This window comes from Orcinus orca, chromosome 16 (genome assembly GCF_937001465.1).
Source record: "Orcinus orca chromosome 16, mOrcOrc1.1, whole genome shotgun sequence".
Classification (NCBI taxonomy): domain Eukaryota; kingdom Metazoa; phylum Chordata; class Mammalia; order Artiodactyla; family Delphinidae; genus Orcinus; species Orcinus orca.
Window position 1 is genome coordinate 70,381,235 of NC_064574.1, and position 27,931 is coordinate 70,409,165.

Below are 27,931 nucleotides of genomic sequence, written 5' to 3' on the forward strand. Positions count from 1 at the left end.
CTGAGAGCAGGCCAGTGACTTCCTTCGCTTTCCTCAGGTTGACGTGGAGAATCCTGACGTGGAGAAGTTCCCCAGGTTTGCCGAGGCCCCATTCCTGTCCTGCATCCTGTCTCCGGGAGAGATCCTCTTCATCCCGGTGAAGTACTGGCATTACGTGCGGGCTCTGGACTTGAGCTTCTCGGTCAGCTTCTGGTGGTCGTAGCCCGAGAGGAGGGTGCCCGGCAAGCAGACGCGCTCGTGGTCACACATCCTCCGCCCTGTACCCGGCCCGGCCTGCGCCTAAGGACTCCCTCGCCTTGGCACACGCAGGGCAAGGGGTGCCCAGGCCAGTGTGGGCAGCAGAGGCAGGCGGGGGGGACCCCAAAGGGACATTCCCGGCCCACAACCCGCACAGAAGCTCCGGGGCTCTGAGGTTGGCTGCCTGGATTCAAGCCTGGCCCTGTCGCTTAACCGCTGCGTGATGTGGGGCAAGGAACTCCACTGTGTCTCCATCTGGGGAACAGGGCGGCGCTAGTCCTCACCACAGAGGGCTCTGGGGACGCGGTGTGGGCAGAGCTGCGCTACAGACCTCAGCCACTGTCACCAGCCTTCCTGATTGTAAATACTGTTGTATTTACTGTTGTAAATACTGTTGTAAATACTGGCCTGTCGGGACAGCCATGGCCCGCAGGCTCTGGAGCAGGGTGGCCATGGCCTGGTCACGGGGGTGCTCAGCTCAGGCCTCTGCTGGGCAGTGGGGAGCCTGGGGCAGTTTCTATCTTGGTTACTGAAGTGTAACCTGCCTTCAGGGAAGCGCACAGCCCTGCCAGCTTGGCGAATTTCCCACTCCACACGCTCCCAGCAGCCAGGAACCACCTGGCGGCCCTCCTGCCCCTTGCTGCCACCATCGCCCGGGACCACTCCTCTCTGAAAGAGGGTTTTAGGCCAGGAGAGAGGCCCAGGCTTCAGACTTTCCATAAACACGTTTGTTTTGTTTGTATAAAACATGGGTGGTTCTGTTTGAATTTTGACTAGGTAAGGATGCTGGGGGCAGGGGTGTCACAGACCTGCAGGAACAGCTGCGGAGGCGGCCCAGGGCCATGCCTCTACCCACCAGGCCTCTCTCTCTCCGTGGCCACCTCATGTCTGTTGGTCTGACCTTGGCCTCGGTCTCTTCCCTCTTGTAAGTAGCCTTCTTCCCGGGGGGAGAAGATGGCCCCAGCAGGTCAACTCCAGATCCCAGCACCTCTACCCACAGCTCAGAAACCTCAGGGAAGGTTCTGACCATTGGGCCTGGGACCTTCGCCTATTCTGGGGCAATGCCGTGGGGCAGGGAGTGGCTGCTCTGATTGGCGGGGCCTGGCTCACAGGCCCCCCTTGAGTTACTGTGAGAAGGGGGGTGGGAAGCATTGATGGGCAGCTAAAACTAGCTACTAATGTCCTCTGTAACCAGGCCAAGGAATTTGAACCTTATCATGTAGGTCTTGGGGCTTCAGCGTTTTGAGCAGAGAGATCATCAGAACATACGTTTGATTCTCGGTAGGGAAGAGGAGGGGCTGATGGGCAAAGCTGCAGGGAGGCCGTGGGTCTGATGCCGTGGGTGAGCCCGGGCGAATACGAGAGCTGTTTAGAAAGGAATTGAGGGCTCTGTGAGCAGTTGCTTGTGAGGTCGTTTATTCCCCTACCCACCATTATTGATAGTTATTTACCTCATTTTTCATATGAAGAATTTATAGCAAATATCAACGCCGCTGAAGGCAGTCAGGCATAAAATAGGGATGCCACCATGCCCACAGGCTCACCATCAGTGAGGAGACGGGCTGCAGACGAGCCATAACTCCAGGGCTGCCTGCATAACACCCACTCCTTCCCTGGCTCCAGCTCCCACGGTGGCCCAGCCTTTAGGACCCCATCCATCCCAGCTGGCAGGTCCCACTCCTGACGAAAAGCGGTTCTCCTGTAATGTCATGGTTCTGAAGTTAGGGACTAGAGGAAGCGTTCATTAAAACATATTGAGGCCTGGCCGCCTCGAGCAAGTGTCCCTTGTCAGATGGGAAGATGAAATCTTCATCTGCTCTCCGGGCAAGGCTCCCGTCTTGCTAGTATCCCCACTGGAGGGCTGGCTTCAGCTCTGAGGGGTGTGGACTGAAGGCGGCTTAGAAGAAAGGTGCCAACCAGCTGCTCGCAGGGCCAAGGGGAGGTACGGGCACCCACCCACTAGAGCTGCAGAGAGGCCTGCTCAACACCGGAGTCCTGTGCCAGGCAGGGCGCGGCATCGAGCAGGATGGGGGCCTGCCCTCCTTGTGTTTCATGCTCTGGGGGGGTCCGGAGAGGAGACGGACAATAAAATAAGTAGTGCGGATAGTGATAAGTGCCATGAAGGCAAGAGAACAGGGTGACGGTGGAATGTGACAACAGGGGAGGGATTGGGGACGTGACTTTCATAGCTGACGTCTGAGTAGAACCTTGAAGGACCTGGAGTCCAGAACTAACACTGAGATTTGAGGACGGTGCTCCCAGCAGCAGGTGCAGCAGCCCCGAGGCAGGAAAGCCTTGGCCTTGGGAGAGAGGAAGGGGCTGGTGCAGCACGAGCAGAGGGCGCTGAGGGAATGGGGAGGGCAGGGCCTGGACTGTGGCAGCGGGGGGAGGGATGAAGGTGCTAAGCAAGGAGAGACGAGGGCTGATCACATTGCCGTGTGAGAAGAGCCCAAAGGGGGAGACTGGAGGCCGGAAGAGCGGTCAGTGTCCCCGGTCCAGTAATCCCTGGAGTGACACGCTTGGGGCACCAGTGGGAGGGCAGAGCGGTGGGAGACAGGCTGTGCCTGGGGGCAGCAGGGCCGGATCACCAAGGCCTTGAGTGCCAGGCAAGTGCTCTGGAACTTGGGGTTAGGGCTTTGGTTGGGCCGTGCCAAGGGGTCCTCAGGAAGTTCATGCTGGCGTCACCGCAGGGGAGACTGGCAGCAGGAGGGCAGTGTCCCAGCGGCAGGTGCTCAGAGCTTCCTTGACACCTGCGTGGTGTGACCCTGCCTGGCCTTGACCGACCAGCCACCTGCCCGGACAGGCAGAAGGGCCACGACGTGCTGCTCTGCTTTTGGGCCCTGGCCTCCATTCCCCCTTGTCCGGAACAGCATTGTGGAGGATGCCCTTCCTCCCAGGAATGCAGCCTTGGAGGGTGTGTCAACCCGGAGCCCTTCCTGCACCTGCATCTTGAGGGCGCATTGGGAGGACGAACAGAACAGCTGGAGCTGCTGTGCAGTGGCTGCAGTCCCCACCGTGACCGGGGAGTGGGTCTTCCCCGCCGGAATCCCCGAGCCCAGGGTCCATATTTTCTCAGACCCTCCCAAGAAACCCCCTTTCTGGGTAAGCTGTCTGGGGCTGGTTTCGGTGGCACAGCTGCGCCCACCCACCCGCCCGCCAGTCGGGGCTCCCGCAGGGCTTCACCCAGGCTTGTGTTTGCCTTCAGAAGGCTGGCCCAGGGGCCGGGCCGACGCACAGCTGAGCGCCTCTCGCTGCCTGGGGGTGGGCCTCAGGGCCCAGGCCGGACCCGGGTCCCGCCCCACAGCGGGTTGATGCAGGTGAATCGGGCAGAGGGTCCTTGCCGCACAGGTGGAGGACACCCCACCCTTTGGGCGCCCACATTCATTCCCTCTCTCCCAGGTAACAGCGTCTTCAATTTGCTTAGAGAACCTCCTCCTCACTCAGCCACGTGGCTCGGGAGGGGCTGCCCTACTCACGGCTCAGAGGTGGCCCAGGCCGAGAGTGCCCATTGGACTATCCCGCCCTCCCGCACAGGTATCCCGATTGGATGTTTGCTGGGATGGAGGAGCCACTAAATGAGGCCCGCCCTCTTCCTCCTGACGGCGGGGCCTGGGTGAGCGAGGCCTGCAAGTATGGAAGCCATTTTGCTACCCTGAAGAAGGAGGCTGGATTTGCTGGAAGACCGTGTTTTAGGTGCCAGCGTGAGGCCAACACTCATGATAACAGGGCAGAGAGAGAAATAGGATGCCTGGTGACATCACTGGAACCACTAAGTCAAGCCTCTCCTGAAGGACCTCCTCTGGCCAAGTCCTTCCTTGTTTAAGCCACTCTGAGTTGGGTTTGCTGTCATGACTGAAGGGGTCCTGATTGATTCTGGGATGGAAGGGAGGCGAGACAGGGAGTCAAAATAGTGCGGCAAGTGTGATGGTCAGAGACACGCGGGGAGGTGGGGAACTGAAGTGGAGGTGGTGACAGCCTAACCAAGATCTAAAGGGTGGACAGGTGTTGCCCGCAAGGGCGGGACACACGAGGGGAGGGCAGGCAGGCTGGGGAGACGTGTGTGCAGAGGCCTGGCGGTGAGGAACACGATGGTTCGTTCAGGGACAGAAAGAAATGCCATGCCCTGGAAGGTAGGAGGGGAGAGGGGCTGCGGTACATGGAGCCCCATCGCGTGGCCCGGGCCCGCGGGCAAGGGCAGTCAGCAGGGGCGTGCCAGGCCGCCTGGCATGGTGGGAAGGTGACTCCGCGGGAGAAGCCTGGAGCCGGTGGGTGACGCCGTTCAGGCCGGTGCGTCTTGGGCCAAGGAGGGTGCAGCCCGGGGGGCGTCGGGGGGCCAAAGCCAAGGCCCCCACAAGCCCAAGTCGGGCCGGCCAGTGTGGGTGGGATGGGTGACCACAGCTGGGGACCGAAGGCAAAGCCGCCCTCAGCAAGTGGCCTCGGACGGTGCTGGGCAGGAGGAGCTCTGCCAGCCTCACTCCGGAGCCCAAGCCGGGGGGCTCCCAACTCTCAGTGAGCTCCAGGAAAGAGGGGCACCCAACCACAGACGAGGCCGAGGTGGCTGCTTAGTAAGTTTATTCCAAACCTGTTAACAAGTGAACGTAAAAGATAAAGGAGGTGAATCACGGGAAACACGAAACTGATGCCTCTCTTCCAAACGGGGCGTGCCGGTCACTCCCCTGAAGGCGGTGGCCGGCTAGTGCTGCCTGGATCGCAAGGACCTTTTGTTCGATTTGGAGATGCTGGCCTCCCTCTCCTTCTCGGGGTCAAAGACTTCTGTATGCAGAAAAGCCAGAAAATACTGTGAATGGTGTGGCCGGCTGCCATCCACAGCCACGGCTGTGTGCCAAGGACTCTGTCCTATGGAACATTCTACTCTCCAGGAAGGCAGAATTAGTCCCAGTTGACAGATAAACAGAGGGAGCTGGGGACACTGCTTATACCTCCCCTCCCGAGACAGCTGCCGGGGAGAGAGCCTCGGCTACACCAGACCCTCACATGCCTCAGGATGTCTACCAGGGTCTAGGGAGCCCTGTGGAACAGGGCAAGCAAAAGCTGGCCTCAGCTTACAGCAGAAGCTGCTTCAGCGTGTGCAGCTCGGGTCCTGCGCACACGTGGCGGCTCTGTTGGCGCACCCTGCCTCCCTGCCCCCCGTGGCCCCTCAGGGCCACGCACCACAACTCGGGCACGCTCGCAGCCCAGCCGCCCAGAGGCCAGGAGGAGACAGCGGCTTAGGGACACGAACCTGGTATCTCGTGGGGCCAGTAGTCGTTACAATGGGGGCAGCGCGGCTCCGAATGGGACTGGAAGTACTTGGCCACACAAGGCAAGTGCATCCTGATTCCACAGGTCTCGCAGCTTTGACCCTGAAATGAGAAAGGTGATGGCCGTGGAGCCTGCCGTGTTCATAAACCTTCAGGAAACTGCAAGGAAAACGTCCCGCAGGCTCAGTATTTTTGTCTTCTAGGCCCCAGATTAATAATAAGAACAACCCGTAAGTCTAACTTAGTGCAGTGAGTTTTAGTAAAGAATCTGACGAATGAGCATACGGGGAGGAAGCTCAAGGCTCCAAAGGCCGGAGCGCGGCAGCGAGGGCGGCAGGCCAGGCCCTTGGAGCAGCAAGGCTAGTCCCAGGCTCCCAGCACGTGTGGGTCCTGCAGTGGGCGTGAGGACGGCCGCTTTGCAGAAGGCACTTTAGCAACGTGGAGCAAAGCTTTCAACAGTCGTGTGTGCACTCTGTTCCAGAAGCTCCACTCCCAGGAATTCAACCCAAGAAAACAACCAGGTGCCAAAGGATGGACGTGCAAAGAGGCCTATCCCGGTGTAGGTGACGATCGCAAAAAGATAAAAAGGAAACAAACATCCAGCACCGGTCCAGCTGCTCTGCTCTGCAGCCCTACAAAGTACACAGGGGAAAACAGATGACGGGGAAACCATGGTTGAGACAGAAAGGTGTTCACCACACAGCTGTTGAGATAATATGGACCACACAGAAGACCTCTGAGAGCCTTATCTGGAAAAAAGTAGAAAGAGCCCTGGGACGAGAACAGAGGGACCAGGGAGGAGAGGCGGGCCTTCGTGTGCTCATCCTCAGACACTTCTGCGGAGACGCCCATCTTCTGCTCACACTGGAGGAAGGCCTGGGGCCCAGAGAGAGAGTTCTAGAAAGTGCCCGTCCCCGGCCCTGCGGTACCTGGATGAGGAGGCTGTGACAGATGGTGCAGACCTTCACGGCGTCGGGGTACGTCTCCCGGATGTACTGCTCCATCTCCAGGATGGCCCGGCCGTGCAGGGTGAACTCCCCTTCCTTCTGCAGGGACACAACAGGAAGAGGCATCTTTTATGAAACTGGCACACCTGGCCCTCTTCCCGCCCTGTATCTCTGCTCCCATGGCCCGAGGCCCAGAAACGGGGAGAGGTCTACATGCCCCTCGCCGCACACGCTTTCACCAACCCCAGTCAACAGGCATCCACGCCGGCCTCTTGCAGAACCTCTAGTGGGGAAAACTTAGGTTAAGACCTAAAAGGAAACCGAGGCAAGGACCCCCGCCCCCGCATCTTCTTGGCGCCTTCCTTGTGCCTTCACAGACGGGAATCACGGATCTTGCACGGCAGCCCCACGTGTGAGGCCTGCCCAGCCCCCCAGATGAGGACAGAGGCCGGGAAAGGGAGGCAGTGATCCCACAGCATGAACTCCACCCCCTACCCAAGCGCCCACTTCTTCCTCTCCTCCCCAGAGCCCCCCAGCCCCACCCCCAGGGAGCAGCACAGCAGGTGCCCCCAGCCCTGCTGCCTGGAGCCTCCGAGGGGACCATCCGTGATCACTTCCAGCCGCGCCACTTTACGGGCAACGCTGGAGACGGTCCAGGGAGGCCCCCGGCGTGGCTGGGTGGCATGGCTGGTGGGGCCTCCCGGTTCCCCCAACCAGACATGGTGGAAAGCCAGGACGTACAGAAAACCTGGCTGCGGTAACTACCCTATGGCCAGCTCACAGGGCAGAGGCAGGGGTCACAGAGGCCCACGGACGTTTATTCATGAAAGCCGACTAGTGAAGCAGGAGATGAACCTCTTAACCGTGTTCGTTCCCCTCCGCTGTCCGCGCTGGGGGAGGAGGAGCTGCCGGTAGGGCTCCTGGGCAAAGGGCGCTGGAGGGCCGGTGGGGCCGGTGGGCAGGCCGACATTGCAGGCCTCAGGAGAAGCCACTACCGGAACCTGCGGCTGCTGGGTCAGCCCAGCACTCCTTCGTGTCTCCGCTCTTCTCCACCTGACGCCTGCAACGAGCGGGGCCCACTTCACACCCCCTCCCCACCGTAAGCCAGCCAGGAAGTGCATTCACTCTGGGCCTCCAGTGGCAGGTGGGCCACCACCCAGAGGGAGACACGGCAAATGGGCGCAGTCAGAGAGCAGGAGCGCTGACCGTGGAAAGCAGGGCGGGCAGGCAGGACGCAGCCCGGGGACTCAAACAAGTGGACGGGGGCCCGGCACGAGGCGCTGGTGTCCCGTGCCGCAGGCTGTCGGGCCAGCCAGGAAGCGGACAGGAGCTCTGTGCCCCTCAGGTGCTGGGCACGGGAGGGCGGGCCTCCCAGGCTGCCCTGGGTCCTGTGGCTGCTACCTTCTCAAAAGCTCCCCAGTCCGTAACAATGCTCCATGTCCACGGCCACCCTCACCCTCCTAACCGCCCTCTGGGCCCACCCTTGCCCCTCTGCAACCCTGTCCAGTGACCTGAGCTCTGCGAGGCCCAGCCCTGTGATGCTCCGCCGTTCTTAGGCTGAAGAACCAAACCCCTTACTGCCCACCTCCAGGCGCACCTTGTCCCCTCTTCCAGAGCGCCCAGCCGCAGCTCCTTGCGCCCACCATGCCCACTCGGGCACAGGCTGCTCCTTCTGCCCTGGACCATGGTCCCCACCCCCAGTCCAGGTGCCTTCTATCCAGCCTTCAGCTGAGTGTCACTTCCTCTGCAGAGGGAAGGTTCCTCTGTTAGCGCTGTCATAAAACCCTGTTTCCTCTCTATCTGTAAAACTACTTCAGCGAGATGCGGGGCTGACCTCCGGCTCCCTCCCCAGACCGTGGGCCGGCCCAGTTTTGCTCACTCTGTGTCCCCAGCACGTGATGCGAGGCCCAGCGCTCGACAGTGCTGTGATAAACGTCTAAGGGAAGAGTTGCATCGACCCTTGCATCGATCCCAAGGAGGAACACCCGAGGCTGGGGTGAGCAAGTTCAAGTTCAGAGTCAGGCTCGAGCTGCAGTTACTAAACGTCTTCTAGCTGCCTGAGACTGCCCGGTGCTTACTGTTCATGACCCCACTCATCCTCGGGGCCCCGTCACCGGGACAGGCGGCCTGCCCTGGATTTCCAAGGAAGACCCAAACCCAGGTTATCTCCCAGGCCTCACAGCCATCCTTTGAGCTGGGATCCTGCAGTGGGGACTGGTCCCTAGGGTGTGCAGAGATGCAGCTGCCAGCAGACACCCAAGCTCCAAGGATCCATGCTTTCTCTGAGGCCTCCTCCATATCTTGGGGCTCGCCTGCTGACCCTGACCACCCCCTACTCCGCGGCCCCCTGAGGGGCTGCACAGGTGCCTCAGCACCTCCGTACCCTGTGCAAGGCCAGGGCGGACGGAGCCTTGCGCAGGGTACCGGGCGCAGGGTACCGGGCAGGGCTCTCCAGGTACTTTCGTAACAAAGTGCCGCCAGGTGACATTCCCCCACAGCGTGGCTTCTGAGGAAAGTCCCGTTTCTGAGAGGCTGAGGATAAGACTCAGACATGGTCCCTCCGGTCAAGGTGCTGCCCCAGGAAGACTGGTCGGGGAACTGGCCAGCACTCACCTCGCAGCCCCTCAGCTGTTCCTCGGAAAGTGCCACAGAACTCACCACCACACCCATGCCGACCACTTCAGAAAGCACTCCGCCCTCGCTACACAAACACCTGCGTGCCACCACCGTGCTCATCCTTCAGACGGGAAACAGGCTCAGAGGCGAGAAGCCACTGCCAGAGGTACTGGCAAGGCCAGAGGAGGACCCTGGGGGTGTCTCACCACCATGCCCTCCCCCTCCTCCCGGGTCTGTTCTTTGTCCACACGAGGCCGGAGGGGTCAGTCAGCACAGGGGGTCCCCGGAGGCTGTCGGGGCTGCGGAGGCCAGCGCTCAGGGAACCCCCAGCCCTGGAAGGACGCACCAGCACCTCCACTTCACTGAGGAAGAAGCAGAGAGCACAGGAGGCAGGGCCCAAGGCAAGTCCAGCGGACCCCAGAGGCGTCCTTTCCTTCTGTCGTCCCTGTTCTGGGCAGCAAAGCATCAGTGCCGGTAAAGTCGGGCGCACAGCCCTGCACCGTGGTGGGACAGCACCTGCATGTGCGAGACACACATGACCACCCTGCGGCCCAGAGCCGGGCACAGAGGCTGCGCCTGGGCAGCAGAGGGCGAGCTTCGGGGGATACGACGGGTGTTCGTACCCACACAGTCCCGTATGAATACTGCTATTTCCTAATCTACGAGGATTTCTTGTATTATTTTGGGGGTAAGTTTTAGATAAATGCTGTTCCCCTGGAACTTCATCTACCCACCCGGTCGCCGTTCAGGAAGTAGTACCTCCAGGAGTGATGAAGTACAACGATGAGGTCACAGTCCCCAGCCTTAGAAAGCCTGGCCCGAGGACACAGCATGGTCAGTTATGACCCGCGCTGCCCGAGAACATTCCATATCACCAGATCCACCCCAGAGAGGAAGAACTGTGACAAAGCAATTGATGGGGACCTGCAGTCACCCAAGCTGGGGCCTGAACGTGGCTCTGCCACTTGCCGGGTGTGGGACTTCACCCTGATCACAGAGCTGCAGTGGGTTTAGCTACAAAACAGAGCTAAGGGGCTCCCCGCCCTCAGAGGGCGGCTGCGAGGACCCAAGCACGTGCTGCGCAGACACGCCCAGAGATGCTGGCAGCTCCCCCTCGCCCCGCCCTCGCGGCTGTGGCCTCTTCAGACATTTCCTCCCATCAGGCAAGTACCTCAGGCACTGAACGTTTCTGGTCAGGCTACCAGGGCCCGCCCACCCTCTGAGATCAGTAACTCAGAACACTGTCGCCAGGACTCCAGAGGTGAGCTCCACCCCAAAAGGAAGTGAAGCATCGTGTCACCACAGCAGCGGCCTCCCACCAAATGAGGAAGTTGAGGGACTGTCTTGGCACGTCCTGCCCAGACACAGGCCCCCGAGGGGCAGGACTGTGGTGCACGAGGCAGCGCTGAGCCTGTCTGACTCGCGTTTCTTGGAAATGGTGGTGCGTTTGTGGAAAAAGAACTGAAACATCTGACTGCTCCAGCCAACAGAATTAGACACGGGGCATCGAGAAACTTGAACCTCTCAGATTCCTACAGCTCCTCTCCAAACGCTTATCTACACGTCCCCTTTGCTGTTTAAGGGCCACCATCTAACTGAAAGAACCCCACAGCGCTGGCCCTGGGTAACATGACGCTGGCAACGATAACCAGGACGGGGACGGCGATTCCCGGGAGGGCCCAGCACTGGCACCCAACACGGCGGCTCGCCCCGCCCCCAGGGGCGCACGCCACCCCCACAGGAACACGGGGGCACCCGCGCCAGGGTTCAGGCCCAGGGCTGACGCCAGCGCCGTGCTCCTGCGCGCCACACTACGTGGCCTGCCTGGGAGCAGAGTCTGGAGCCCACAGCTCTGCCGCTTCCAGCTGGGGCTCCCCCGGGTCACGTGAGTGAACAGGAGGTTCCAGTCCTCCTCGCAGGGTCACTGTGGGCCTCAAAGCAGAGAAGGGACCCAAACGGGCCTGGCTCAACAGACGTCCGTTAGATACAATATGGTTTTGGAGGAAAAACTGTGATTCATTCTAAAAAGTGAGCCAAGCTGGAAAATCCACGGCACGAAGTACCTCAATCAGCCATTTGTTTTGTACGAACTTCTGCAGCACATGCTCGGCTTCCTTCTTCCTCATCTTCTTGCCCTTAAGCTGATCAACCAGGTTCAAAATATTTGTGGAAGATGCAAAGCCAGTTTCTGAGTCAATAATCAGTTCCAACTGGAAGAAACAGATACCACATTCATCTATTAAACTGGCAAAAACAACTTTCAAGCAATAATACCAATTCTGGCAGGGGTGCAGTTATACTATTCCTATCACAGACAGAACTGTAGGACTCTTCAGGAAAATAACTTAATAATATGCATCCAAAGCCATAAACAGTTTTGACCCAAAAGTCTCTCCTGTAACACCATCCCAAATGAATAACCTTAATGCCCCCCCAAATCAAGAAGGGTCACTTCACCTCCCTGAAGATGGAGAAGCTGAGGAATGAATGAATAAGGAAACGGGGCAGCACCCCTCCTACTCAAAGGTGGGCAGGCCATCAGGGCTGGTCTGAGTGGCAGGCTGGAGTCGGGAAGGGCAGGAGAGCAGGGTGGGCTGCGAGAGCACGCTCGGGAGCTGCAGAGGCACTGTGGACCCAGGGCCGCGAGAGGCCGGCCGGCCGGCCAACTGCCCTAACACTTCTGCCCACAGCAGGGCACAGCCACTGGGAAGACAGCTTTCCTGCACACACAGGTGTGTCTGGCATTTTAGAGCCCAGTTCTCAACCCTGGCTGCTGATCGTCCCCAGGGGAGGCTTAGGAATGATTCTAGGACTCGGTCAGTCCTCAGAGACTTGGACTCGACAGACCTGAGGCCAGAACGTCTGCGTTGTTTTTACCTCCCCAGTTATTACGTTGCATCCAGAGCTGAGAACCACTGTCTTGACCGGGTGCTCAGCCAGGTGCGTGACAAGGTGGCTGAGGGAACAGCTCCAAAGCCAGGCAGGCAGAGCAGCGCTTCACAAATGTGCCTCTGCAAACGGGTCGGGGGCACCTTCTTAGAATGCAGGGTCACATTCAGCAGCCTGGGTGGGGGCTGGGATTCGGCCTTTCTAGCAAAAGCTCCCGGGCGATGCTGCCACAGTACCAGGCAGTGACACCTGCTCACCTGCATCACACACCCAGGAGGCCCACTGTTGCTCAACCAGCTGGGGTCAAACCCGGACCAGCCTTTCTTTCCTAGGCAGCCGTGGCAACCTCCCCAGCAATCACCTGGCAGCTGTGAATTCTGGGCGAGGCGCTTGGTGACATCCCCCTGCAAAGGGCTTTCTCGGGCAGCAGTGGTGACCCTCTAAGATTGCAGTTTCCATTTCCAGTGAAAGACAGGTATTCCTATAAGAAGCCCAGCTGCTGGGCAATGGGAGTTACTGTACTTACAGCCTTTCTAAACAGATCCAGCTCATTCTCTGCAAAATCTGAGGCCATTTTAGAAATTGAAGTTGTTGCAAGATTCACCTAAAAAATAAGTCAGCGTGAGGGTCAGGCTGTGCCCTTCACTTGTCAGTTAATTCACTTGTTGGCGCTCTCTCCCTCCCTGCCTCCCTCCCTGCCTTGCCAGTCACGGAGCACCTGTGTCCCAGTACTGTGGGCCACAGGGATAAATTTGTAACCGGTCTTATGTTACAGGCTTAAACCTATAGCTCAGTCAGTATGTCTAATTTTCAGAGATTTTAGAATTCCCAAGATCGTGCGATATCTTCCAAACTCAGATAAATTCAGGAAACTTGTCTGCATGCTAATGGAGCTTCAAATGCAAAAGGCACTGGGAAGTCTGGCAGTAAATAAATCTGATTTACCGATTTGACCCAGCATTTCCATGTTATTTGATTCTATAACCCTTTCTTCCATGGACAACGTTTGGGAAACCCTGGGCTAGAGCCCCTTTCTGTGTGGGCCCGGTGGGTAGGAGCCTGATCTCCCTTGACAGCCTAAGGTGGTTCCCGAGCCAAGGATGGGGGTTTGTATTTCACCTCCTCCCCTAGCTGGGAGGGAAAACCTGAAAACAACAGGAGGCCCCAAATATGTCTCAGTCCTTAGCGGCCATGCACGTTGTTGCTTTTCCCAGCTTCTATGTCTTGTTCTAAATGAAAAGGCATCTTATCCCTTTCTCCCTCCAAGCCCTTGGTGAGGCGGGTGTACCTGCATTCGCCCCAGTAAGGAGGGCACGGGGCTGTCTCCACCGCGGTCCCTCACACATCCACCAGGGGGCTCTGTCTGCACTCACCAGCGCATAAATGGGTCTCCCGTCATCTTCCGTGACGCCTTTCTTTATCTCGATGTACAAAGACTCCAAGACACTGTTAATGTTGTTGATGAAGTCCTCCAACTTCTCTACGGTAGCAGTGCCTGGAAATAAACAGGCAAAAGCAAAAAAGGGGGAGGGTGCTCCATCAAAAAAAGTGCAGCTTGTTTCGACCCCGCTGTCACCCTGAACACGGGACAGCAAAGCCAGAAATGGGTGGAGGCCCTGGTCCTGTTGGGTGAGCGCCAACGCCTGTGGCTTCTTTCTTCCTGGAGCAAAGAGACAGCGCTGTGAAGTACAAACGCCTGGGAAATGGCATCTGAGCCTGCTGAGGTCTTCCTGTCTTGGCTGGCAGCCCTCGGCCTCCTCCCCAGCCCCAGTTCCCTGCCGCCCTGTCACTGTCCCCACTCAGCACCTCAGTGCAGTGGGCATCACAGCCTGACTCCTCCGTAGAGCCTCTGCCCCTGCCTGTCCTCATGCACGCGTCAGGTCCACCTCTATCCTTCCTCCCTTTATTCGACATCCAAACACACATCGAACACTGGCACACCTGTGCTGCCCCGGGGCTGCGACAGTGAAGAATAACGACGACAGGGTAAGAACAGCAGCTCACACGGAGCACCCACCCCGGGGAAGGCCCTGATCTGAGCACTTTTCACGCAGTAATGAACCCATCCTGCCTGCAGAGGGGGGCTCACTCACCCAGCGTTACACCGCCAGGCACAGCGAGCAGCAGGGAGCCCTGACAGCACGGCCACAGCCCCTGACCTGTATGCCAGCCACCTCGTGCTGCCCCTGGTGATGCACAAGGCAGCAGCACCCTCTCCAGGGCCACCAGCCTGTCAGAGGAGGGGGTACGGACAGAGCCCGGGGAGCACCGCAGGGGGCTGGGGTAGATGGACAGCAGACTGGCAGGGGAAAGAAGGACGGCTGGGAAGGCTGCGGCGGCAGCAGCAGGAAGCAGATGGCCCAGGGCCCCACGGGCTAGGGGGCGTGTGCCCTTCCTCCTGTGGGACATGGGAGCCTCTCAGAGCTGGAAGCACAGGAGAGACATGGTCAGCCTTGGGTCCTGGAATCACCCTGTTGTACTGTGAGACTTTTTTAAACCAAACGTATGTATTACTGTTTTCACTTATTAAAATAATTAATTTCAAAAGATTTGTGCCTTAGAAAAATCACTGTAAGAAAAAAATTGCGGGAAAACAGACAATATATAACATTATGTTAAAAACAATAATAAAACCAACAAAACAATATGCAGGAAAAAGGCCAGGAAGGTTACCCACAAAACTGATGAACAAGGCCATTGCTAGGAAGGGAACTAAAATGAGGAGGTCATCCCAGGGCACTTGAACTTTATCTGTTTGGCTTCTTAGAAAGGTACTTGTAAGCTCCTTGTATAGCTAAATATTATGAAAGTTTAAAAAACTAAACGATCACACTGGTGGCAATGGCGGTTGCAGCCACGTAAAGTCGGCAGCTGTGACACAGGCACGGCGTCTGCTGAGGAGGCCCAGAAAAGCTAATGACAAAGACCCGGACAGAAATACTAATACGTGAATCACAGGCAGGATCTAATCTTCCTTTACAACTAAAGTTGCTTAAGTTAAAGAAAAGAAAAAAAAGCAATTTAGGGAATTCCCTGGCACTCCAGTGGTCAGGACTCTGAGCTTTCACTGCCGTGGCCCGGGTTCAGTCCCTGGTCAGGGAATTAAGATCCCTCAAGCTACGTGGCATGACCAAAAAAACAAAAAACGATGAGGAAGAAAGCAATTTAAAGAAAAAATTTGTATTAATAAACAGGTGGTACTCGGACGTGGCAAAAATCCTAACGGTAGCGTGATGATGAAATCTGGCCACAGCTGCTGAAACACCATGATCAGAGGAGTGAAACACGGTCACATTTCCTGCCTCCGTGCCCTGCTCATGCGCCCTCCTCCTCACTCCCATTGACCAGTTACGAAAGCCAACTTGCAGGGCACTTTTTTCCACGAGCTGTTCTCTGCTGCCCCGGCACGAAGTGCTCCTGTGCTTTCCTCTGCTCCCACACCATGCAAAGCATCTCGCCCCGGTGTGTGGGGCCAGCTACCACGGACGAGCCACGCGCCCGGCTTGCTGGAGACCCTTTGGCCCCTGGCAAGCACCCGACTCGAGCCTGGGAAACTCAGGCGCGGGGCCCCCAGGCACAAGGAACCATCTCCTGCCCACCAACAGGGCCTCTGCTTCGGGAGCCAGCCCGTCCGTCCCAGGTGACGCAGTGGCAAGTCTCACATCCCCCTGAAAGCGACAATTCACATTTTCCACTGAAAAGGCCTCTCCTGGGTGTCGTTCAGAAGAACGTACTCTGTGGGCAGATCAAAAGCATTCTGCTACCTCGGACTTTCCTCGTCAGCACGGAGATGAGCTAATAGCCGCCCTGAGCTTTCCCCTCTCCTACCACCTCCAGTTTGCTGTCCAGCCTCACTTTTCAGAAACATGAATGTTCTCAATTTAAGAAAAAAAAGCCCTTCCTACCACTGACCTTGCAGCAGCCGGCCGCCTACTCAGGGGCTCCCGTGGGCTCCAGCGCACAGCGGCCCTCTCGGGGGCTCAGCCACAGCCCTCTGCTGGGCGGACCTGCCTGTGCTGCCCACAGATGCCCTGCGCTGCACCATTACCTGGGAATAAGCTGCTCTCCTGTTCAGCCACACCCCCGCCCTAACTGGACTTCTTGGGGCCACAGAGGCAGCAGCACGGCCGGCCCAGTTCCGCCCCGCCCCTCTGTGGGCCCCCAGGCCAGCCTCTCCGTTCCTCTCATCCCTGAAGGCCACCCGCCACCTCACATCCAACCTCACACATTGAGAACACTTCCCCGCAACCCTCTCTCCACCACGCCTGCTCCAACCGGCCAGGCTTCTGACCGTCTGGCGTCCCAGACACGTCCCTTCCTGTGCAGGCCTGCCCTGACCACAAAGGATCAGGGTTCCGCGCTCTGTCTCTGTCCTCCCACGGTCCTCAAGCACTTCCTTCCCCATCACACTTTGTTCCAGTTACCAATTCTGGCTGCCCCACTCCCTAAATAGACTCTACCAAAGAGTCTTTCTTTACCCCATCTGTGTGATTCTGGTGGGAAAACAAATCCCATAGGCAGAAAACCAGAGTGCAGGAACCTGCAGGGGCCAGGTCCCAGGTCAGCCAACAGTGGGCCAGAACCCGTGCTCAGCCTGTCAGACACCCTCTCAGTCTGAGCAAGGGACAAAGGGATGGCGGAAGGTGGTTCTAGCCCAGTCGCTGCAGGGGGAGGGTGGCTTTGGCCGTGAGGTGCTGCTGTGCTTTCCTGTGCCTGGTGCCCTGGGGCTTCGGCCCATTCCCCAGTCTGGCCACCAGCCAACGGTCAGTCCCGTGTGTTCCTTTCCCAACAGCCTCCCAACACGTTCCTTTTCAGGTTGGCCAGAATTGGGAACTCTTGCTTGCTACCAAGATCCCTGACGTGCCCGTTAAGTGTCAAGGTAACACCAGATCAGTGCTTCCCAAAATCAAGTCTTCAAACCAGCTAATTTTCACTGCTCTGCCCCCTCTCCCTCCCCTCTTCCTGGAGCCCATGGTGGAAAAGCTACAGTTGGCAAATCTGTAGGAACAAAGTGGGCCTAAAGCAGTGTCTGAGGATCCATTTGGCCCCAATATCCCATGAGTCCACGGCCATGATGCCGTGCATGAGATAAAGACCGCATCACATGATTCTGAGACAACTATTTCCAGTCTTGGTTCTACCACTTCAAGGGACTTCAGAGAACTAACGAGTAACCTACTCCTCCCTTCAGATCCCGAACCAATTGAGAAAAAAAGACAGGCTTCAGGTAAGTATCAAAATACCAAGTTTTTACAGGTAGAACTGGATCAGAGGCTGGGTCCCTCCACACCAATGACCAGCAGTCAGCAACATGGGATGACCAGCTATAAGAGGTAAAGAACAAGGCCCTGGACCTACCATAGCTGCCTCTTCTCAGAGAGCAAAGAGACACCCTAACCAGGACGATTAGCACCATGGCTGAAGCAAGCAAGGGTCTGTAGATCTTTGGTGCCACCTGTGTTCTCTCTCCATGTAAGCAGGGTGTACCTGTGCCTTTCTTACGGGGTGTGGTGAGGTTGCTACTGTTGGGCTGAGCACAACAGGCCTGTAAATGTGGGGCTGTCATCACCTTAGGATGTGCTGGGCACTGCTCATTAGCTTGGCTCATTGCATCACTGCAAGAACACTAACTCCATAAGGTGAGCTGTTATTATCACCTTTACATACCAGAGGTTAAACAACTCGCCCAGCGTTGGAAATGGAGCCCAGGCCAAGCTCCTGGGCAAGAAGCCACGCAGCCTCTGTGGAGCAGAGCAAGTGTCCTCTGGGAACATTCCCTACCCCAGACCCCACCAAGGTCACACCTACATTCCTCCAGAACTTGGCACTGTGCCTTCAGGGTCACAAAGAGGGACTCGGCCAATACAGAAAGACAGAAAGTATCTGAGCAGTGCCTGGGAAAGACGCCAGAGGCGGTGCTGACGCCACAGGGCTGTGCCCCAAGGCCACGTACAGGGGCTGTGCCTGGCCAACATCCATCATTCCTCCAGCCCTGACTACTCAGCCAGGTCACGGGGGTCACATGAGCTGCTGCGGGAGGAGCTAAACTAAAGGCCAAGGACTCAGGAGAGGACAGAACAGCTCTTTCTTCAGCAGGAAATGCCCTTCTTCTGTTGGGGCAATTAAAAAATGGGACTCAGGGCAGTGGACTGGCTGGGGTAGCACTGAGCAAACGGGACACTTCTCTGAGGAGTGAGAGCTGGTTCAATTCATTTTGAGAGGTCGTTTTTTTCTGGCCACCACTGTTACCTCCTCTTCTTCTAAAATAAATTTTAATTTAACCAACAAACCTCTTCTTGTTAATCAGAGTCTCTGCTTCCCGGAAGCCTACTGGAACCCAGGGTTCACTGCATACTTGGGCAGCAGGAAGTCTGCCGCCCTAACTTCTGAGCAACAGATAGTTTTGTTCCAAACCAGGCACCACAGATAAAAAACTTTTAGGCAGAGGAAATACTATTTTAGGCAGAGGAAATAATAGCAAAAAATAAGACCCCAGGGGACCAAACCACTTATGGGCCAACTTGCCCCATGAGAGCTCTCTCATCTGCTGGGGCCAGCCGGGCTGTGCTCCTGAGCACTGAGGACGGGGCAGCCCAGGCCCTGGACCAGACATGGGCACTAGGCCACACCAGGCCCGAGAGCAGACCCCTGGGCTGGGAGAGGCTGGCAGGCAGGCACCCTGGGCCAGAGAGGTGTGTGGGGGTTGCGTCCCAGCCTAGGGCTTTCACCTCAGTTGCCTGGGGAAGATGGTCCCCTCGACACTCAGGTATGTGAGCTGACAACGGCACTCCCACAGTGCGGCTAGTGAGCAGCGCTGGGAAGCGCAGGGACTGAAGGACAGCGGTCTCTCATGCGGCAGACAGATCAGACAAAGAGTTCTCTCCATCTGTATGTCACGTCACCACGTGCTAAAGTTCTGCTCCCTCAGGATCTCATCAGACCCTCACGAACGACCGCCAAGGGGAGCCAGTATGTGGTACAGTCTGTTTTCCAAAAGAGGAAACCAAGGGTCAGAGAACGTAAGGACTTATCCAAGACCACAGGGCCGGTAAGTGACAAAGTCCAGGTCAGAAAACAAACATCTGGCCTTCAGTCTGGCACAGTGACAAAAGGACCTGAGCATTCATTTAAAAAAAAAATTCTTACTCAGATATGCAATGAGGTCTGAGAATTGTGTCAAAATGATATGGGGGTAAGTAATCAGGAGCACAGATAAAACAAGATCAGTCATGAGTTATCATTTTAACTGGGTGACGATGTGTACATGAGGCTGCGTTGTATTATTCTCTCTACCTTTCTTTCTCCATAATAAACAGTTAAAAAAATATTTCGACACTCAACAACATAACTTGCTGCCTTAACCCCCAGGAGTCTGAATCAAAAAAGAGAAAAATGGTAGTGTCTTGTGACAACGGAGATTAGCTCAGGGCTCTGACTGTAAGCTAGATCCCAATGACACGCCACCAGTTTTCAAATTCTGGTGTAGGCTGGAGCCCTGCCATAAAGAGACACGGTGACTGCAGAGGCCACTCCGTCCCCTGACCCACCGGATAAGCGGTTGTGGTTTCTCAGAAGCTGGACTGCAAACAACTCAAAGGAGCAGACTGTGTCACACACATTCTTCCGAGAGACTGAACGTACAAACGGACAAGAAACGTTATAGAAACAGGGCTCTGATCCACAATCTGCAGCACCCAGCCCGGGGAACCAACCCACCACCTAGAGTAACCAGCCCAGGAAGCCAGCCTGCTACCTGTAAGTTAGACCTGTAGGAGGTCAGACCACTATCTCTAGCAACCAGCTCAGGAAGCCAGCCATAAGCTCTGTAATAATTGGCTCAAAATGACCAGGTCTTGGGCTTCCCTGGTGGTGCAGTGGTTAAGAATCCGCCTGCCAATGCAGGGGACACGGGTTCGAGCCCTGGTCCGGGAAGATCCCAGATGCTACGGAGCAACTAAGCCCGTGCGCCACAACTACTGAGCCTGTGCTCTAGAGTCTGGGAGCCACAACTACTGAGCCCAAGTGCCGCAACTACTGAAGCCCGCACGCCTAGAGCCTGTGCTCCACAACAAGAGAAGTCACTGCAGTGAGAAGCCCGCGCACCGCAATGGAGAGTAGCCCCTGCTCGCCACAACTAGAGAAAGCCCGTGCACAGCAACGAAGACCCAAAGTGCCCAAAAATAAATAAAATAATCTATATTAAAAAAAAATGAACAGGTCTTGATTAATAACTGACAGCTTCCCTAATTTCTGTCCCTGCTTCCAACTTAGGACCAACCTGAGAAAGCCAGGTGTGCTCCCGCAACCAATCACAGCCTGTCCTGCTTCTAGACTGTCCGCCTCCAGCTTCCTGAGCCCACGGCCTCCTATCAGGGCACAGCTGAAGCCTTCCCTTTGTTCCTCTATACAGCTTTCCCACTCCTCTGCCTGCCAGCAAGTCTCCAAAACACAAGTCCCCCTGTCAGAGCAAGCTCTGAATAAACAGCCATTGCCTGTTCTCATCTGAGTGGCCTTCACTGATGTCCACATTCTGTACACGTGGGACTTGGCTCAGCACCCCGTTCCCGGCAGGGGTGAGGAAGGTGGCTGAAAGGCACGGGCAGGCCTGTGGTGCCATCGGAAGGATGACTACGGCCGCTTTCGTCCGGCTCACTGCAGCCCTCCTCTGAGTCCCCAGTGCCTTGCCCCTGGAGTGCGACACAGCCTCCTCCAGCCTCCCAGCGTCCACCCTAGCCCCCCACCCGTCCTCCACATGCAGCCAGGGTGAAGCCAGATACCCACACCACCACTGCCAACCTGGAAGCCACCAGTGGCTCCCGTGTGCCCCCTCGCTCTACTCTCAGCCGCGCTGGCCTTCCTGTCACTCACACCCCCACTCAGCACCTGCACTCGTGATCTCCTTCCACGAGTATTTCTGAGAAAATCCCAGCGCGAGAAATGCAGCCTATGGTCTACATAACAATTCCTATCGCCCTACTTACCAACATCCTGGATCTTCTGAGGTGAGTTCCCACCCCCACCCCCAGCCCCGGGACCTGAGAGTAGATGGTAGGGGGAGGGACATACAGGAAGGAAGGGGCAGCAAGGCGCATGCACTGGACGTGGAGCAGGAAGTACTCTGTGCCAGGCACTCCACCTAAGTTCCTGTTTAACACTCATGACTTTTCCATGAGGTAGGTAAGATCTCCTCTATAAAACAGAAAGCAGAGACTCAGAAAGTGAAGAAAAACACACTTTCCCAAGTCCCTGATTTGAACCTGTGTCTTCAAGAAATGGCTTCCCTATTCCTGCCAGTGGTGTGTGTGGTAATCCTGCTGAAGAATCCACTCCCAGCCCTCCCACACACCCACACACCCTCCCTTGTGGCTGGGAGCCAGTATGAAACACTTCCTGGAGCAAATGAAGGCCACGCTTTGGGAGAGCGTGGAGCACACAGAGGCCCCGGCTCAGCAGATCCGCACTGGCCTGGAAGGACTGCTGGGGACCATCTCCCCGCTGGGTTCCTGCGCCGCAGTCATCAAGGGCTGGCTGGAACTTGGACACAGTGAGTCCTTCAAGAGCCAGAGATGTGAAAGCCACAAGAGTTTGTTTCCTCGTGGCTGCAGAGCTTCCAGAACCCAAAGACTCTGGTCTGAGCACATCACAACTGCCTGTTATGAAATTCTGTATGTTGAAAAATTCATCAAGTTGCGTTTGAGATGTTACTTTTCATGCTAATTTTATGCCACTTTTCAGTTATGGTCACAAGCCTAATCCCCCTTGATTAACTGAAAAGGCAAGCAGGCTGACAGCGGTATGCTTATTAACTGTTCATCACGGCCAAAGGGCAGAAATGGACAATGAAATCATTAAAAGCAGGAGGAAAACTTATTTGGAGCCAGCATCTAATCATCGCTGAGTCCTCCTTGGAAAGAGAAGGTGCGTATAAACGTGACTGCAGATACAGGATAGAATACTAAACTGAAAGGTGGACAGCATCACTGCCTCACCACTAACACGTGCCACCCAACGATGAGTCTGAGCCCTGAGGCCTGCAGAGACAACAGTGCAGATGCGGTCATGTAAATCCGCAGGAGGAAAACAAAGCTAGGATGAGGGCAGATGAGAGGTTTGACAAGAACAGAAAATATCTATCATCCATAATGTTCCCCTGACACTGTGTTCCCTAATCTATTTTTGGTACATGCACTTCAGTTCACTGGTGTTTTGCCTGAACGTCATATTACTTATTCTGCTCGCTGAAATAATGTTAAGTCTTAATTTTTTAATCTAAGATTTCAGATATTCTACCTAATTTGTCCTGAGGACAAATTGTATGTGACAACTAAATGTGACACATGACTCTGGGGTGGATCCTTTGCTAAAAAAGACAATATTGGGACAACTGGAGAAACACCAATGGGGTCTGTGGACTAGATGATAGTGATGGATCAATGTTAAAGTCAGATTTAATGGTTATCCTGCGGTTATTCAGGAGAATGTCTTTGCTAGAAGGAAACACACCCTAAAGAATGTAGGGGTGATGGAATTTCAGATTGGTAACCTACTCTTAAATGATTCAGGGGGGAAAAGTTCTTTGTACTATTCTTACAACTCTCCTGTGAGTTTGGAACTATTTCAAATTAAAAAAATTAATTTAGGGCTTCCCTGGTGGCGCAGTGGTTGAGAGTCCGCCTGCCAATGCAGGGGACACGGGTTCGTGCCCCGGTCCGGGAAGATCCCACATGCCGCAGAGCGGCTGGGCCCGTGAGCCATGGCCGCTGAGCCTGCGTGTCCGGAGCCTGTGCTCCGCAACAGGAGAGGCCACAACAGTGAGAGGCCCGCGTACCGCAATCAATCAATCAATCAATCAATCAATCAATCAATAAATTTAAAAACCCTAGGAGCTCAGGCAAGGCAGGCCCTCAAAGAATCGGGCACTGACTCAGAAGGCAGCACTGGGCAGTGCTGGGGCCCAGAGTCATTGTGTGAGAAGGGGCTACACAGCACACCAGACTCCCAGGGGTTTCTGCTTCCTGCTTTGTAAGACGAGGAGGCTGGACCCAATGATCCCCTAAAACCCAACTTGTTCAACCAAACAGAACCAGAAAGAGCAGCCCCAAAATAGTTTAACAAGGCGGGTAACTCTGAAAGACTCGTTGCTATGAAACTGTGGGCTGTGGCAACTTTCTGCTTCTGCCCAGTAAAACCACATGATCAATGACACACATTCCAACCCAGAGTCAGGTTCAGGTTCAGGGCCCCCTCAGACCCCGAGCTGGGCAACACCATTCCCCGACAACATCATCAGGAATACCTACTTTCCAAGGGGACGTGGGCCTCCTTCGAAGGCTTCAAAATTCAGGCTTCCATGTTTGTTTTGTTTTTAGGAAATTGAACTAATGAATCTTCCCATAACTACTTGCCAACTCTCTTGGGAGTCAGACTTCACGGTACACGAAGGTTCAGCAGCCGTTCAGAATGAAATCCAGTGCTACCGTGTCATCTATGACAAGAAAAAAGGACCTACTACCCAGACATCACTGGATCGGTTTTTCAGGAGGGTAGATAGAATTGAACCCAGCAAGGAACCAGACCCTGTGCCATCAGCGTCAGGCATGAGTGACATTGCAGCCTGCCCTCCATCTCCTATTGCTGACGATCCTTCAGCTCTACCGTCTCCCACCTCCTCTCCCTCCTCCAGTCAGTAACTCTTCTTGCCTGTTCACTCAACGCCAGCGCCTGTGTGGCAGGTGTTGTACTGCACTGCTGTACTTTTCAAGGTACTGTACTGTAAGATTATAAATGTTTTCTTTATTTTTTGTTTGTTTTTTATGTATTATTTTTGTGAAAAGTATTACAAACCTATTACAGTACAGTACTATATAGCCGATTGTGTTAGTTGGGTGCCTAGGCTAACTTTGCTGGACTTACGAACAAACTGGACTTAAGAACGCGCTCTTGGAATGGAACTCGTTTGTATGTAGGGGACTTACTATAATTAAACAGTTAATCCCGCTAGGGGATTGTAAGTAAAGAAAAAAGTATTGGCGACCTCTGGAAGTTAATGATGACTCAAGAAAGCAGACTTGCTTAGCAACCAAACCATGCAACAGAAGTATGAGACACACCCCAAAACAATAAAACAATGGTGGCATGAGACCCACATCCTACCCATATCCTGACTCAGTAAGTTAATGATTCCTAGGACACACTCCTCTGCATGTACTAAAAACAAAAATATAAGGAAAAGGTGACATTATACCAAAACCTGAGATGATTTAGCATTTTTAGCATATGTTACCGCCTTTTTGCTCATTTCCATAGTGCCACGACAGTCCTGGCTTGACCAAGTAGGGACAAGAAAACTCCCCTGGCCAACCTGTAGGAGGAGCTGATGATGGAAGCCTGACGTCTACTCTAGAATGAGGAAGAGGGTGGCCTTTACCCCCTCCCCACTTTTCCTTTGATTATAAAAGTGTGGCCCACTAAGTTCTCGGCACACGGCACCCTCTTGCCCGTCCGCTGCTTGTAACCTCACAAGCGTCCTATTCTAATAAATCACTTCTATCTATCACTTTGCCTCTCACTGAATTCTTTCTGCACTGAGACATAAAGAACCGGAGCTCCTCGGAGACCTCCCTGAAACGCCACCTAGTGGTTTCAATTTGACTGAAACTGAGTTGAATCTATATATCATTTGGGGAAAACTGATATCTTAGCGATACTGAATTTTCCAGCCCATGAACATGGCATGTCTCTCCATCTATTTAGATCTTCCTTAATTTCTCTCAGCAATATTTTGTGGTTTTCAGTTTACAGACCTTACAAATTTTTGTCAGATTTATTCCTAAGTACTTCATATTTTTGATGCTATTATAAATGGTGCTTTAAAAAATTTTTCAGTTTCTGATGATTCACTGCTAACACACAGAAATGCAACTGATTTTTGTATATCTTGTATCCTGCAACTTTACTAAACCCACTTATTAGTTCTAGTAGCTTTTTCAAAGATTCCATCACATTTTCTACGATGATCATGTCTGTGAATAGACACTTTTACGTCTTCCTTTCCAATGTGGGTTTTTTTTTTTCCCTTGCCTGAGTGCACTGGCTAGAACCTCTAGTACAATGGTGAACAGAAATGATGAGAATGGACGTTCCTGTCTTGCTCCTGATATTAGGGGAAAAGTATTCAGTTTCTCACAATTAAATATGTTAGCAGTAGTTTTATATAGATCCCCTTTATTGGGTTAAGGAAGTTCCCTTCTTTTCCTACTTGCTGAGGGTTTTTTTTTTTTTTTGCGGTACGCAGGCCTCTCACTGTTGTGGCCTCTCCTGCTGCGGAGCACAGGCTCCGGACGCGCAGGCTCAGCGGCCATGGCTCATGGGCCTAGCCGCTCCGCGGCAAGTGGGATCTTCCTGGACCGGGGCACGAACCCGTGTCCCCTGCATCGGCAGGCGGACTCTCAACCACTGCGCCACCAGGGAAGCCCGTTTTTTTTTTTAAAATCAGAAATAGATGTTGGATTTTTCAACTCTGTGCAGACAGTTGTTGATTCCTCTCTCCTGCTCTAACGCCTGAGGTCCTGTTTATCTTGCTTACACCCTGCTCCTGAGGATCGCTTTCATTTTCTGTAAGAAACTTCTGCTTCATCATGCCAGGGTAGGTGTTGGATTTTGTCAAATGCTTCTTCTGCACCTACTGAGATGATCATATGGTTTTGCTTTTTTAGTTTGTTAATGTGGTGAATTACATTGATTGATTTTCAAATGCTAAACCAACCCTGCATTCTTGGGGTAAACCCCACTTGGTCATATTACATCAGCCTTTTTATATATTGCTGAATGAGATTGACAAAAACTGTGTTTAGAATTTTAGCATCTACATTCATGAGGGATCTTGGTCTTTAGTCTTCTCTCCTTGCGATGTCTTTGGTTTTAGTATCAGGATAACGCAAGCCTAACAGAATGAGTTGGGAAGCGTTCCCTTCTCTTCAATTTTCTGGAAGAGTGAGGGTGGAATTGGTATTACTTCTTCCTTGAATGTTTGGTAGAATTCACCAGGGAAGCCATTTTGGGCCTGCAATAGGCACTATTCCCAGCCCCGTGTGAACATGCCACATTGTTTCCCTAATTCTTTCTTTCAACTGGTTCTTTCCTTAGCCTCAGGTAGTTCCCGTGCTGATCAGTTCTCAGCTGGATCCTTGATGGGGGTGGAGGGGCACTCTATAGATCTCTACTTTTCTCTCTGTGCATCTCTCTTCTCCAGTACAGTTCTCTGTCCTACAAACCCTAGCTGCTTTCATCTCCTTGAACTCTCAGCTCCATCTCAACTCAGAGTGTCTGTCTAGCTCTGCCTGGTTTCCCCTGTGCCATGGTCTGAAAGTGCTCTCACAGCAGTGAGCGGAGGCAACTGTAGGGCGCAACCCAATTCTCCCTGTGGTATAAGAAAGACACTTGCAGGTGGGAGGGAGGGAGACGCAAGAGGGAGGAGATATGGGGACATATGTATAGCTGATTCACTTTGTTATAAAGCAGAAACTAACACACCATTGTAAAGCAATTATACCCCAATAAAGATGTTAAAAAAAAAAAAAAAAGAAAGAAAGAAAGATACTTGCTCTTTGTCCCTGGTTCCTGGCACAGAGCTCCTAAAACACTTGAAATTTCCTAAGTGATAAGGTGATAGGCATGTCTTTTGTTCTAATGAGATGACTCTTGGCAGGTCCCTAAACAATTTCAGGATGGGGGCTGGCTGCCAGAAAGACCAAGCCTTGATTACATGCCTGGAACTTTCGGCCCCATCCCACAACTCTGGGCAGAGGAGACTGAGCTAATCACCAACGGCCAATGAGTTAATCAATCATGACTACGTGATAAAACCCCCATTAAAAACATCCCTAAATGTTGAGATCTGGAGAGCTTCCGGGATGGTGAACACATCCAGGTGCTAGGAGGGTAGAACACCCAGAGAGGGCACGGAGGCTCCAAACCACCCCTGCCCCATGCATCTTATCCATATGGCTGTTCTTGAGTTGTATCCTTTATAGTAAACCAGCAAATGCAAGTGAAGTGTCTTCCTGAGTTCCATGAGCCATTCTACCAATGTATTGAACCTGAGGAGGGCATCATGAGAACCCTGATTTATAGCCAGTCAGAAGTATGGGTGGCCCAGGACTTGAGACTGGCATCGTAAGTAGGGGCAGTCTTGTGGGACTAAGCCCCTCACTGGTGGGATCTGACTCTAACTCCAGGTAGGTAGTGTCAGAACTGAACTGAGTTCTTGGACACTCAAGTTGGTGTCCAGAGAACTGGGGAGGTAGTGCTGGGAAAAAAAAATGCATATTTGGTGTCAAGAGGGAAAAACCCTCATGCTTACCTCTCAAGAGATCACTGTCCTTCACTGACTAATGACCGGTGTTGCATGTTTTTGTCCATTTTTTTATTGTTTCAGACAGGAAGGTAAATTAGTCCCTGTTACCCTATCTTGGTCTAAAGTGGAAATCCTCAAATCCAAGTCTTCTTAACCACCACTCCCCAGGCCTCCTGTACTTACTCCCATCAAGGGGGCTTATACTGGAATCGTCTGATTCCGTGTCTGATTCCAGGTCTGACTCACGAAACCCAAGGCGAAGCAAAAGTTTATCTCTGTGTCAAGTTTATCTCTTGCACAGAGGCCTGGCCCACTGGAGAGTCTCAGGAAATGGTGCTGGATGGCCACATGCTTGTACACAAGCCCTGGTTCAAAATCTAAGGTGCTCCAATGCCAGGAAGAAAGGCCAAGGCTTTATACCAGGACATCAGAAAAAAATTGAAATTCTTCACTAGCCAGAGATGTGGGAAGTTGGTCTTCCCCTAATGACAGTAAAAGGAGAGCCCAAGCAAGAGCCCAGAATAGGAAGTGCTTTGACAAAAGGGACAAATGCTCTGGGAAACTGAAACTTGCAGTTTCAAATACTCCTTTGTTTCATCATTCTCTGGGAACCTAAATATTTTTCT

General features: G+C 54.2%; 2 protein-coding genes and 1 long non-coding RNA gene across 6 annotated transcripts in view; 2 read left to right on the top strand and 1 right to left on the bottom strand.

The window, feature by feature from the left end:
• KDM8 (lysine demethylase 8) overlaps positions 1–12,903 on the top strand; it is a 33,214-nt gene extending 20,311 nt beyond the window's left edge. The window contains exon 8 of the mRNA XM_004268598.4: positions 38–12,903. Within this exon, the coding sequence (XP_004268646.1) occupies positions 38–202 (165 nt within the window). The 3' untranslated portion in view covers positions 203–12,903. The remainder of the gene's footprint in view (positions 1–37) is intronic.
• NSMCE1 (NSE1 homolog, SMC5-SMC6 complex component) overlaps positions 4,793–27,931 on the bottom strand; it is a 33,315-nt gene continuing 10,176 nt past the window's right edge. For 2 of the 4 annotated variants that reach the window (XM_004268599.4, XM_012532652.3), the window contains exons 3-8: positions 13,324–13,445; positions 12,477–12,554; positions 11,125–11,271; positions 6,428–6,544; positions 5,480–5,600; positions 4,793–5,010 (exon numbers count right to left, since the gene is read on the bottom strand). In XM_004268599.4, the coding sequence (XP_004268647.1) occupies positions 4,931–5,010; positions 5,480–5,600; positions 6,428–6,544; positions 11,125–11,271; positions 12,477–12,554; positions 13,324–13,445 (665 nt within the window). In that variant the 3' untranslated portion in view covers positions 4,793–4,930. Of the gene's footprint in view, positions 5,036–5,479; positions 5,601–6,427; positions 6,545–11,124; positions 11,272–12,476; positions 12,555–13,323; positions 13,446–27,931 lie in introns of all 4 variants that reach the window. The other 2 variants (XM_049699106.1, XM_049699107.1) reach the window with 2 other exon arrangements.
• On the top strand, positions 20,715–26,027 carry LOC125961386 (uncharacterized). Its single transcript, XR_007472064.1, has 2 exons — positions 20,715–21,868; positions 23,320–26,027. It is a non-coding gene; the product is annotated as an uncharacterized LOC125961386 (long non-coding RNA).